This window comes from Schistocerca gregaria, chromosome X (genome assembly GCF_023897955.1).
Source record: "Schistocerca gregaria isolate iqSchGreg1 chromosome X, iqSchGreg1.2, whole genome shotgun sequence".
Lineage (NCBI taxonomy): Eukaryota > Metazoa > Arthropoda > Insecta > Orthoptera > Acrididae > Schistocerca > Schistocerca gregaria.
Genome location: NC_064931.1, coordinates 555,421,729 through 555,434,452, shown reverse-complemented (window position 1 = coordinate 555,434,452; position 12,724 = coordinate 555,421,729). Strand labels below are relative to the sequence as shown.

The 12,724-nt window shown below is 35.7% G+C and overlaps 1 protein-coding gene across 3 annotated transcripts in view; it reads left to right on the top strand.

The window, feature by feature from the left end:
• Positions 1 to 12,724, top strand: part of LOC126297832 (intermembrane lipid transfer protein VPS13A-like) — a 759,301-nt gene that overhangs the window by 228,252 nt on the left and 518,325 nt on the right. For all 3 annotated transcript variants that reach the window (XM_049989081.1, XM_049989080.1, XM_049989079.1), the window contains exons 18-22: positions 81 to 311; positions 481 to 623; positions 1,472 to 1,658; positions 1,780 to 1,893; positions 1,993 to 2,172. In XM_049989081.1, the coding sequence (XP_049845038.1) occupies positions 81 to 311; positions 481 to 623; positions 1,472 to 1,658; positions 1,780 to 1,893; positions 1,993 to 2,172 (855 nt within the window). The remainder of the gene's footprint in view (positions 1 to 80; positions 312 to 480; positions 624 to 1,471; positions 1,659 to 1,779; positions 1,894 to 1,992; positions 2,173 to 12,724) is intronic.

Genomic DNA, 12,724 nt, shown 5'->3' with positions numbered 1-12,724 from the left:
GCTTTACTGTTTTTCTATCTGTAGTAATGTGCTCTTAGTGATAACTGCTAAACACAACACCCCATTTCTTCTGTATGCAGGTTGTAGTCCAGTTAGCAAGGTCTAGCAATCACATGGATAAACCATATATAATGTTAAGAATTAACAAAGTTTGCTGGGACACAGCACTGATGGAATATGGTCCTGCTATCCAAGCAGGGATTGGTGGAATCCAGCTTATAGACAAGATACATACTAGCTGTACAGGAAAATATTTAGAACTTGTATCTACACATGGCACTGATGATATGGTGACACTGTTGTACAGAAAGGTTGGTTAGTATATATATATTAGTAACCCATTGGCATATGAAGCTTTTGTTAAGTATTGTTGCAGCTAACTTTCATTTCAACATATAAACCATATTTGCAATTAACTCTGAATTAACATAAACATTTCTCTGTTTAAGACTATGATATTACAATCTGTCTTTTCTTTAGGTTCGCTCTGATTGCCCTGATTTTAAATCACATTTTCATAGCGTTGAGCAGTCCCTTGTATTGGATTTTTCATCTGTGCATATAGTGTTCCATAGAGAGGCATTTTTGACACTGAACAAGTACCTGCAGTATCTTCATCAAAAGTAAGACACAGCCACATTTTATTTGCATATTTTATCATTGCATATGTATACAGTAAGTCACTTTTTTTCTAAAACAAGTTTTAAATATGAAGATAGAGAGAGAGAAAAAAAGAAAACTTAGGGAGAAAGGGGGAAGAGAAAGATAAGAGTTACCAGGAGAACCATTTGTATTGCCTGTATAAACTCATGAATACAACTCAGTGCGCAAGCTGATGGATGTTTTAACATCTGAATAATTACAATCCACATCAAGCTTTTGGAAGAGTGTCAATAGGTTTAAAGATATGTATTTCTTCAGCTTCACAGCAACGTCCTTGATGGCTGAGAAGTGGTCAGGCAAGGCCAAAACTTACATGCCCAGTTTCTGAAAGAACTTAGAGGGGAAAAAGAGCAAATAAATTTCTTATTGATGCCTTGTAGTTCAAACATGTACATTATTGAGTTAGTTTGTTCAGCTAGTGATTATCTGAAGGACCAACACCCCCCCCCCCCCCCCCAATGGTTTTTGTGATTTAAATTGCTCTGTTGCATTATTAGCAGTTGACAGATCTCTGGTTTTTATCTGTAGCTCAGATATTGTATTTGAATTATAGACCTGAAAAAGTAATATTGAAATGGGAAAGAAAGTTCTGAAATACACAAAGAAAAGTGTTCAGTCAAATAACAGTGAATGTGAAGTAAATATGTTTTTGCTAGAGAGATTAAACAAATGATTATAGCAACAGCAGTAAACAGTATTTTGAGAATGATTAAGTTCTGAGAGAATAAATTAAGAGCATAATCATAATATTACATACTAACACTGCATCATTGGTGCTAATTAGTTCTTGTTTTGTTAACAATTTCAGAATACAAAACAGAGAAAGTCACCTAAAATCACTGGTGCAGTATTCACCACTTCTGTACACATGGTTATTCCCTGGAACAGCAGAACCACCAATACCACCTGGTGCAACAAAATTTAGCTATTCAACTCGCCTTGGTGAAATACGAATCAGGCTGTGTGACACTGACATGGAATTTCTTGAATTGAAAGTATGAAATATCTTTTGCTTATAAGCTAATTTAAAGTTAATAAAAATCGTTTGCAGGTCATTTTAATTTAACATGTATTTTGAAGCAGTTTTATTTCGTAACTTTTATTGTTAAATTTCAGGTCACTGGCTGTGAAAGTGATTGCATGTTTAAGGCCAATGAAAGAATGGTGCTTCGAGTATATTTGACAACCTTAACAATAGATGACTTGTCAGATTTGACTCTCTATTCCAAGGTAGATTATTGTTATGTAGTTTGAAATCAATTTACAAATAATAACAGCATAAAAAAATTATGCACAATATAACTGAATGTCATGTGGAATTTTTCACAGATTCTCTCTATTGATGAGGATAAAGTCTTTGACTTGAAATATGTGAGGCACAGCCCCAAATTATACACACATTCTGATATGGAAGCCATCAGAGATGATGTCAAGTCTGATGGGAGTTTCCGGCTTCATGTTGGGACTGTTCATATTGTACTCCTTTATAAACTGTTAATTGACTTGCAGGTAATATTTGTTAACAGTATTGAGTGATAAAATAAATGCTGATAATTTTGAAATATTCTATTAGTATGATTTATTTAATAACAACAATTGTCACTGCTATTTTTCTAGGTCATATTGCCTGAATGTTATGTTGCAAGAACATAATTTTTGAGACACAGAATATCTAAGGCAATTTTTCATTATCTATAACTTTTTATACAATCTACAGGCTCTGGCAGAATTAACACTGACTGTAGAGCACCATTGTCCTGCCTTTACTATGCATCTAAGTCTTCTAATTACTTGTCAGTGCATTCATTAAATAAAATCAGCTTTTCATTAAATAAATTCAGCTGTGTTCACTTATAAGCATGCCACACAAGAATTCTAGGAACATTTATCAGTAACTCTAAGCATAGTATTTGCAATACCACATACTGTGATGTGCAGAGTGGAACAAGACTGTATCATCTGCTATAGAGTCTATTAAACCTTCATTGCTTTGGCATCAAGTCTATGTCACTTATGTAGGCTTTGTTAATATTTACCACTTTGCACATTTTTCTTCATTACAAATTTTAGTGTTGATAATAGTTGCCTACAATCTTTGATGGGACTAGTTTCAAATACTTGCATTCTTTCTCAAATGATAGCCTCAATTTCAAAAGTTTGGCTAAGTAGAATTAAAGTGATACATTTAAAAGTATTTTTCATATATCAGGTCAAAGAAACAAATGTGGTTTGACCATTTGAGTTGCTTGTCCTTTACACCAACATAATGTTGGAATTTCTCATTTTTGCTGACTGTTTCTTCATTTACCTGCAAACAGTAGATTAGATTAGATTAATACTTGTTCCATAGATCATGAATACGACACTTCGTAATGATGTGGAACGTGTCATGTTAATAAAAGATGTCTGTACAAGAAATTACATTACACAAAATATTGCATGACACTAATGATTAAGGTTTTTTTTTTTTTTTTTTTACTTAGTTTATATCTAAAAATTCAGTCAATGAGTAGAAGGATTTGTCATCTAGAAATTCTTTTAATTTATTTTTAAATGTTAGTTGGCTATCTGTCAGGCTTTTGATGCTGTTTGGTAGGTGCCCAAAAACTTTTGTGGCAGCATAATTTACCCCTTTCTGTGCCAAAGTCAGATTTAACCCTGCATAGTGAAGATCATCCTTTCTCCTGGTGTTATAGGTATGCACACTGCTATTACTTTTGAATTGGGTTGGATTATTATCAACAAATTTCATAAGGGAATATATATACTGTGAGGTTACTGTGAGGATCCCTAGATCCTTAAATAGATGTCTGCAGGATGACCGTGGGTGGGCTCCAGCAATTATTCTGATTACACGTTTTTGTGCAATGAATACTTTTCTACTCAACGATGAATTACCCCAGAATATGATGCCATACGAAAGCAGTGAATGAAAGTAGGCATAGTAAGCTAATTTACTGAGATTCTTATCACCAAAATTTGCAATAACCCTAATAGCATACGTAGCTGAACTCAGACGTTTCAGCAGACCATCAATGTGTTGCTTCCAGTTTAACCTCTCATCAATGGACACACCTAAAAATTTTGAAAATTCTACCTTAGCTACAGACTTCTGTTCAAATTCTATATTTATTACTGGAGTTGTGCCATTTACTGTACGGAACTGTATATACTGTGTTTTATCAAAATTTAAAGAGAGTCCGTTTGCTGAGAACCACTTAATTATTTTGTGAAAAACATCATTTACAATTACATCACTTAGTTCTTGGTTTTTGGATGTTATTACTATACTTGTATCATCAGCAAAAAGAACTAACTTTGCATCTTCATCAATGTGGAATGGTAAGTCATTAATGAATATCAAGAACAGTAAAGGACCTAAGACCGAACCCTGTGGGACCCCGTGCTTGATAGCACCCCAGTTTGAGGAATCAGCTGTTGTTTTAACATTACACGAACCACTTATTTCAACTTTCTGCATTCTTCCAGTTAAGTATTAATTAAACCATTTGTGCACTGCCCCACTCAAACCATAATGATTTAGCTTATCTAAAAGAATTCCATGATTTACACAATCAAAGGCCTTTGAGAGATCACAAAAAATACCAGTGGGTGATGTCCGGTTATTCAGAGCATTTAATATTTGATCAGTGAAAGCATATATAGCATTTTCTGTTGAAAAGCCTTTCTGAAAACCAAACTGACATTTTGTTAGTACTTTATTTTTACAAATATGGGAGGCTACTCTTGAATACATTACTTTCTCAAAAATTTTTGATTACAAACAAAATCACTGATGAATTAGAAATATGCAGTGACATGGATTAGTTGAAGTATAAGAAATACTTAGCCCTTGCTTGGTATCTGGGGTCTTTTTAAACCCCAAGGCACTTTCAACTATAAAGAAACAGTTTTAATTTGAACATAGAGTTCTCATCATCCAGATATGCTTTTCATGGACCCATTATTTGAACTGGGCAAAATATTTATAGTTATATCATAATGTGATCTTAAATGTTACATTTCAACTTTACTAAGAAAATAAAAACTTGCCAACAATGCTGTTATAACGTCAAGTTCAACAAATATATTTCAAGGACGACACAATATATGTAAGTCACAGATCAAGTAAACAAAGTAAGACGTGTGTACACTTTAACAGTCGAATCCGAACTGAGTCCGAGTGTAGCGGCTGCTGGCTGCTTAGGTGGCAATGCTGCTGCATGGCTGGCAGACAGGGCCGCATGTAGAGGATGCGCGTAACTGCACGGTGGCACATTGAACGATCAGCGACTCACAACAAATGCACCTTCTCAACTGACATTTATATGTCAATTGCCTTGACAAATGTATATAAATCCATATCCCTGCGTGGCTTGAACAAATTCCCTTTTATGAATTGTGTTTTGTTGAACTAAGGTGTGGTTTTATACTTTATTCATAATGGGTCATAATATGTGCTTTGGAAAGGGCTACACATTTGAGCAGGATTTTGCAGATTTACATAAGAGTGAAAGTGATAATGAATCAATTTTTGGAAAAGGGAATGACAGTGGTGTTGATGTATATGTGGCAGGGAAATATACAGGTATGAAATGAGGTGAATATAAATGAATGTGGAGAAGATGATATTGGTATTTAGGGAATTAGTGCACCTACTCTTGTATTTAGAAGTATTCAGATAACCGATTGCATAGTATCACATGATTTGTGCAAGCAGATTTCCAGGAGTGTAATAGATGAAACAGCTCATATTCCACATCATCCTAGACCACAAATACAGACAATGGCAGATTGTCTCAGACTTTTCATCACCAATCCAATTCAGAGTGTAATAATAATGCATCTTATAATCATACAGAAGACAGTAAAATTCTACAGTCATATCTTGTATGCTGGATGGAGCTTGACTATATAGAACTACAGGCATCCTTTGGTCTACTAATAATAGCTGGATTACACAAGGGACCTGGGAAATCTTTAAGCTTATTTCAATCAGATCAATATGGCTTACTCTTTTTTTGGGCCACAATGAGTTTTTCAAGATCTGATGATATTCTGATGTTCCTCTGGTTCTATGACAAACTTATGAGAGAAGAAAGAAAACATGCTCTGGATTTAAAGCGAAACCTATACAGGCTGTGTTTGAAATGCTCATTGATGCATACTTTTTGTCTTATATCCCTGGGCTTTACATTGTAGTTGATAAGCACCTTGTACTTTCAGAGGATGCTGACCACTGAAGGTGTACATTCCTTCAAAATCTAGATGTTAGAAGATAAATTGTGCATTGCTGTAGATTGTGAGACCAATTATCTCACAAATACACAGCTGTACATGGGGAAATCTTAGTGAAGGGAAATGAGTGGTACACGATTTAGTTGATCACTTGTGGATGATGATGATGATGAAATGATGAAGACAACACAAACACCCAGTCTCCGGGCAGATAAAATCCCCAACCTGGTCAGGAATTGTACCTGGGACCCCATGATCCTGAGGCAGCAACGCAGATCACTACACCACGAGCTGTGGACCAAAAACTGAATATACTGGGATGTAGAAATAAGAAAAACAGGATAAATGTATATTTACAGGAATAACAATTATAAACTTTATACTTAATATGCTTAATTAACATTTTGAAGAAGTGATGTGAAGTAGGTCATAACAATATGCTGGAAGAACTTTTGAATAAGCAGCAATATGAATTATCTATTATTACAACCACTTTCAATTAACATTCCTCATCTTCATAGTATTATTCAACTAAGGTGAACTACATTTGAAAGCTAAGTAGCTTCTCAAGTGGCCTCACTAGAGCTGAGTGCACCCTGCTTGCCAACAGTGCTCAGCAGACATGGATTGTCACACATCCAACTCTAAGCCAAGAGGTATTATCTGTGAAGCACTCAGAAGTTAATGTATTTACTTAAAAATGACTCATTAACTATGTATAATGCAAATCTGATATTCTATGTACATTTTATCTAAGATTGTTTGTGCTTTTCTTTGTTAACAACTGAAATGCAAGGTAATATATGAGGTTCATTTTTAAAGTAAAAACCGATTTGTAATTGAGTAAGAGAAACTGTATTTATGAATGTAAATTGTATTACAGACTACAGTATGCACACTTTTTCAATTTTCATCACAGTCACCATGAGCATTTAAGCATTTGTCAAGTTGTGGCTCCAGCTTTTTTATCCCAGCTTCAAAGATCTCTGCCACCTGGCCATTGAAACAGTTAGTACCATAATAGTTTCTTTTAACATGTCATCATTTTCCAAGAATTTTCCACCAAGAAATTCTTTCAGTTTTGGTTGTGTTTAGTCAGTCTGGTATGGTGGATGATCCAGTAATTCCCAGTGAAACTTGTCCAGTTGTGTCTTTATTCCTGCTGCAACATGAGGCTGAGAGCATTGTTGTGAAGCAGAATGCTACCACTAGAGAGCAGCCACAATTTTGAGTAGTGTGCCTATGCTTTAATAATGTTTCATGCTACCTCTCAGCATTTATTGCCATTCTTCTTGGCAAAAGGGTTAACAGAAGAATGCCTTTCTGGTTCCAATAAACTGTGGCCATGATTTTCCATGTTGAAGGTTGTTGTCTGAATTTTCATGGTTTCATTGGGGAGTTTGACTGATGCCACTCACTGGATTGAAGTTTATTTTCTGGAGTGTAGTGCACAATCCATGTTTCATCACCAGTCACAATGTGACTGAAGAACTCTTCACCACCATTGCGATAGTGTTCCAAAATGGACAAAAATATGCCATTTGTTTTGTGTTTTTCTGTCAGCATTTTCAGCACCCATCTCACAAACATGTTTTGTGTTTGTCAGTAAGAATGTGAGAAACCACTGATCTTTAAAATTGTGTTTTGGCAAATTGCCTCATCAACTTTTTGTGTCAAGTCTACACTCATGACAGTGGGACACACAAATTTTTCTTCATCATGAACATTTTTCCTTCTTTTATTAAACAGCCTAGTCCATTTATGCACATTTCCATCATTCATTACACCTACACCATGAACTCCAACAACCACTTGTGAATTTCAGCAGAACTAACTTGTTTTGCATTTAAGAACTGCACTCATAATCCCAACTGTTGAGCACAATGCTAACATGGTGAGTGTATGGTTCTTTTCTTGAATCAGTAATGTTTGTACATGTAATATTTTGGAAAATACACAACTCTGAAAGTGAATGAAGCATTCATAGTTGCTCTGTACATTATGGAACCTGACAGTTACATGATACACTGTCCTTCTTTTCCTTTATTTATTGGCTTTTGAGTATTTTCTAAACCGTTATCCATGTAAGCAACTCATAATTACACACACATGGTAGATCTTGATAAAACACAAATGATGTTAACATAAAACAACATGAAATTTCATGCTGAGTTATTTAGTTTACATGAATTTGTTTATATCTCTCTTTTAACTTCCCTTAGAAAGGAGTAAGGTTCTTCATACACTGCAAGGTCTTTGGTTGCCAACAATGTTGGCAGATGTTGGTAACTGGTATTTCTTACTCACAACATCCCTTAGCAGCTTTCTTGTGAGGTTCCACCAGTTAATGCATCCTAAAATTATGTGATTTGTGGCCTCCACTTTATCACAGTCACAAAGTGAAGACTCTACTATGCTTATGTGAGATGGGTATTGTGCAAACCACCCATTTTTGAATCTCAACCACACTGTGATTAACTGCAAATTTGTGTGAACATGGTACCAAAGCCTGTGTGGTAGCACCAATTTTAATTTTGCCTTATTCTTTCCTTTGGTTGTCTGGGAATCTTGCCAGTCTTTGTCCTACTAATTCTGAATCCTCTTCCAGTAAATCAGTAATAGATCCTCCACTGGAAGATGTGTCTAGTTTTTAAGCCTGTGGTCACCAATTCCTTAGTGAATCATCAATCCCATAGTCCAATCTACATCTAGATCTACACTGTGAATAGCATGGCAGACGGTTTGTTCCTCTTTAGCAGTTATTAGGGCTTCTTCTTGTTCCATTCACGTGTGGAGTGTGGGTAAAATGTCCCTGTGCATGCTGTAATTAACCTAATCTTATCCTGACAATCCCTATTGGAGTGATATGTAAGGAGTTGTAGTTCATTTATTCTTAATTATTACAGCCTATTATCTGAAAAGCTAAAATAGGCCATACAAATATCATTTCCTTGGATTATAATTAATTATTTATTTCTGATACTTAGTTGTAGTATTTCTGTAGAGGTCATCATTTAAAGCTTCTTGAAACTTTGTTAGTAGACTATCTATCTTTAAGAGCCTGGCAGTTCAGTTCTTTCAATATCTCAGTGCCACTCTCCCATGGGTCAGGAAAACCTACAGCCATTCATTCTGCCCTTCTCTGTATATGTTCAGTATCCACTGACAGTCCTATTTGGTAAGGTTTCCACACACTTGAGTAATATTCTAGGATGTTGTCATGTACTTTCCAATATTAGTTATTACATTCTTTAATCGGATACATCATGGCCCTGCAGCCATTCCTTTCCAGTTGCTTTACATGTGCTATTATCTTGTGGACCATCAGGTGGTTTTTATGCCCTGATGAAAATATTTAAGTATAGTGAGCATGGATTAGGAGTCTGAGAAGATGAGAATGTTGTCCTCCAGAATCATGTGAGACTAATTAAGGGCTTCCAAGATCTCCATAAGTCCTGTTGTCATTATTGTCATTTCCTTTGCCTGCTTGTGCTTAAATCCTACCTGCAGATAAGTGTCTTTAAAGGTACATTCTGTCCCTTCCTGGTTCTTTGAGGCATCCATGTAGAGTATCCTCACCTGTGGGTATTTGGTTCAGAGCTTGCTCAAGGTATACTTTGAATGAAGAGACAGATAAAGTTGAAGAACCTGGCAGATCAAATCTCACATCAGGTTCAAGAATAGTGCAGAATAAATTGTGTTCAGACATGAACAATTGTCATGCAGACATGCTTAATTGTACATCTGGTGCTACCTCAGTACATTCGATTGCTAGTGGTGGTGATTCTTACACAAACAATTTTTATACATGTAGCATATTACTGGAAGTTTCTGGATACAAGATAACAAGGAAGCCTTTGAAAATTCTGCCCTCTTCATTGGGAACTTTATACTTAAATATCTGCACCGCAAGTGTAGAGTGTGTTTGTTACCTCCCATAAATAATGTATTTTTAGGGGTTGACTTCATGACACCAAGACATATTCAGATCACTTTGTATTTTATTGCATTAAGTTTTCATATTAAAGTGTCCATTTATGATGTGTAGAATATATTTCCATAGTCCAGGTGTGACTGTACTAGGCCTTGATATATGTTCATGCAGATGTTGTAGTCTGCATCTGACATTACATGTGCCACTGCTTTTAACATGATGAGGTTCTTCTCACATTTTGCTACTGCTTGATTTATATGTCCTGTCCATTGTAGTTTACAGTCAATGTGTAGGCCAAGGTATTTCACCACTGGCTTCACATGGAGAATGTATGTATATTTAAGTATAGTGAGCATGGATTAGGAGTCTGAGAAGATGAGAATGTTGTCCTCCAGAATCATACGAGACTAATTAAGGGCTTCCAAGATCTCCATAAGTCCTGTTGTTGTTATTGTCATTTCCTTTGCCTGGTTGTGCTTAAATCCTACCTGCAGATAAGTATCTTAAAAGGTACATTCTGTCCCCTCCAGGTTCTTTGAAGCATCCCTGTAGAGTATCCTCACCTGTGGGTATTTGGTTCAGAGGAGGATCTCTTTCATCCAGTGTGTGGTGTAGATGCTCATGGTAGTCTTATTCTTGAAATGGTTAGGCCATTTTCCTCCAGCCAGTATTTGAGAATAACCATTGCTGTATCCACTTTATCCTGTCCATTTCTGAGGTTGTTGCTTGCTGTATGTATGCACAGATCATCAGTGTATTGTAGTATAATGATTTTGCTTTTGAAAATTGTGTGCATATTTGCAGTGTAATGTGGATATGTAAAGCAGTATTGATGAAAGGACTGATCCTTATTGGTCCTCTGTTGTCCCACACTGCTATTATCAACTTTCATACAGAAATCTCTGCCTTCAAGTAGACAAATGACACTGAAAATGAAGTAAATAGAGATAACAGGTCACTCCATCTTATTAGCTAATATCCGTTCTCAGTATCCATATAAACCTCTGTTGGGAACTTACTGTTGCTGAGGCAAAGCTGGATATCTATAATAAGTTGTACTAGTGTTTCATAGGTTTTACTGCCTTTTTGTAAATCCATCTGTTGTCTGTAACAGACTGTTATGTTGATACCACCATTCTATCCTATGGTTTATTGTAATTTCTAATGCCTTCAATGAACATGACTATAGTGTGATGGATGTGTATGACAGCAATTGATCTGGAAGTTTTCCAGGCTTAAAAATCAGAGCAATTCTTGCTGTCTTCAGTTCAGGGGTGCAGTTTCTACTGGATCAAGAATTGCTAAAAATATTGCACAATTTAGGTTTTCTTTGTTCCATCTTATATTACAGCAAGGGGTAAATGCTTGATTTAGTTCACTTACTGGTATGGGTTCACCCCAGAAATAGGGTATACCTGCAGCATTGAAATTAACAGTGAGATCCACAAAGTCAGCTGTAAGACATTGTAGAAACACTTTCATCCTGCTAATTGAAAAAGTCAGTCATGGTGCTGGACATCTGTAACTTAACACTTCTGATAGGTAATATCTGTTAGGTTTAATTTTTTCCCAGACAGACAAACTGGATGATATTGCATTATAATTTTGGGATGTTCTTTCACCACATTTTTACATTATTTTCTCTTGGAACAAATGGTTTACTGTGTTGAATGTATGCCTTTGCTGATTTTTCAATATTTTTTCTCAAATTGATGTAATCCACTACTGGGCTTCCTCAAACTTCAGATTTGTTCACTATGGATTCTATTACAGTTTTACACTGCTCCAGTCTTCCTTGCATTTGTTTCAGTAGTAGCTGTTATACGTAAGAGATCTATCAGGACTTTCTTGTTTATATCAGAGGATGACTGGGCAAATAGTCTGACCCTACTGAATCTCCACCAATTCCCATGCAGAAGTTATAGCCAAGGATTAACATGCAAAACACAGGTCAGCTCCTGTGCTCCATTGCTTTGGGTGGTTTTCTGCCACTGAGTGTCACTAAGTTATTTTTGGAATTGATCTCTGCAGTTGACTACCAAATATATCCTCTCAATTAGGGTCCCATGCAGGATGGTGTGAATTGAAATACCACATTATTAATTTTGGGATAGTACTGGAATGATGAGAGTATGCAGATAGTCCTTGCACATATCATGATTCGACACTCTGTATACTGAAATTATGCCAGAGTTTCCAGTAACTGAGAAAAAGGAGACACCTGCAAATTGAAATTCTGTATGAGTAAGCTCTGATGTTAAATTTTTGTATGGGATCCCATGTTTAACTAAAGCACTGCTCTTCCATAACCACCCTTTCATATCATCATGCACTATGTTAAAATCAGATATAGACATATCAGTCAGTGCAACTAACCAAATATCGCTCATTGTGCAAATTGCTATATGCTGCTTGTTTATAAAATAATAAGCTATTTTTATTACTCCTTGCAGAGAGTGCATTCCACAGCAATATAATGTGTGACAAAACTGCCATTTACTAATTATTTGTCAGTAGCTATCAAGACTTTAAGATTGGAGCTAGTATGTTATGGATAAAAGCTTTCAAGTTATGATTTTGCATCTGTCATTGATATATGCTTTGCTTGTCATACCTCCCAGAACAGTCTTCATAACATGCAATATACAATTAACCATATACTTACCAGTGTTACATAGTTGTGCAATGTAATGGTACTGATGCAGACATGGATCATGACCTGCCAGTCACCCCAGTCTGTTAAAGAGTTGAACTCCAATGCATAAAACAGCTTCAAATGTGTGATTACTTTATGAATCAGTTAATTAAATGTTTGATATTAAGCATGTAAGAGAGAAAAAGTTTAGAAGAGGTTTGAAATTATGCTTAAAGTTTGCTGGAAGTCACTCA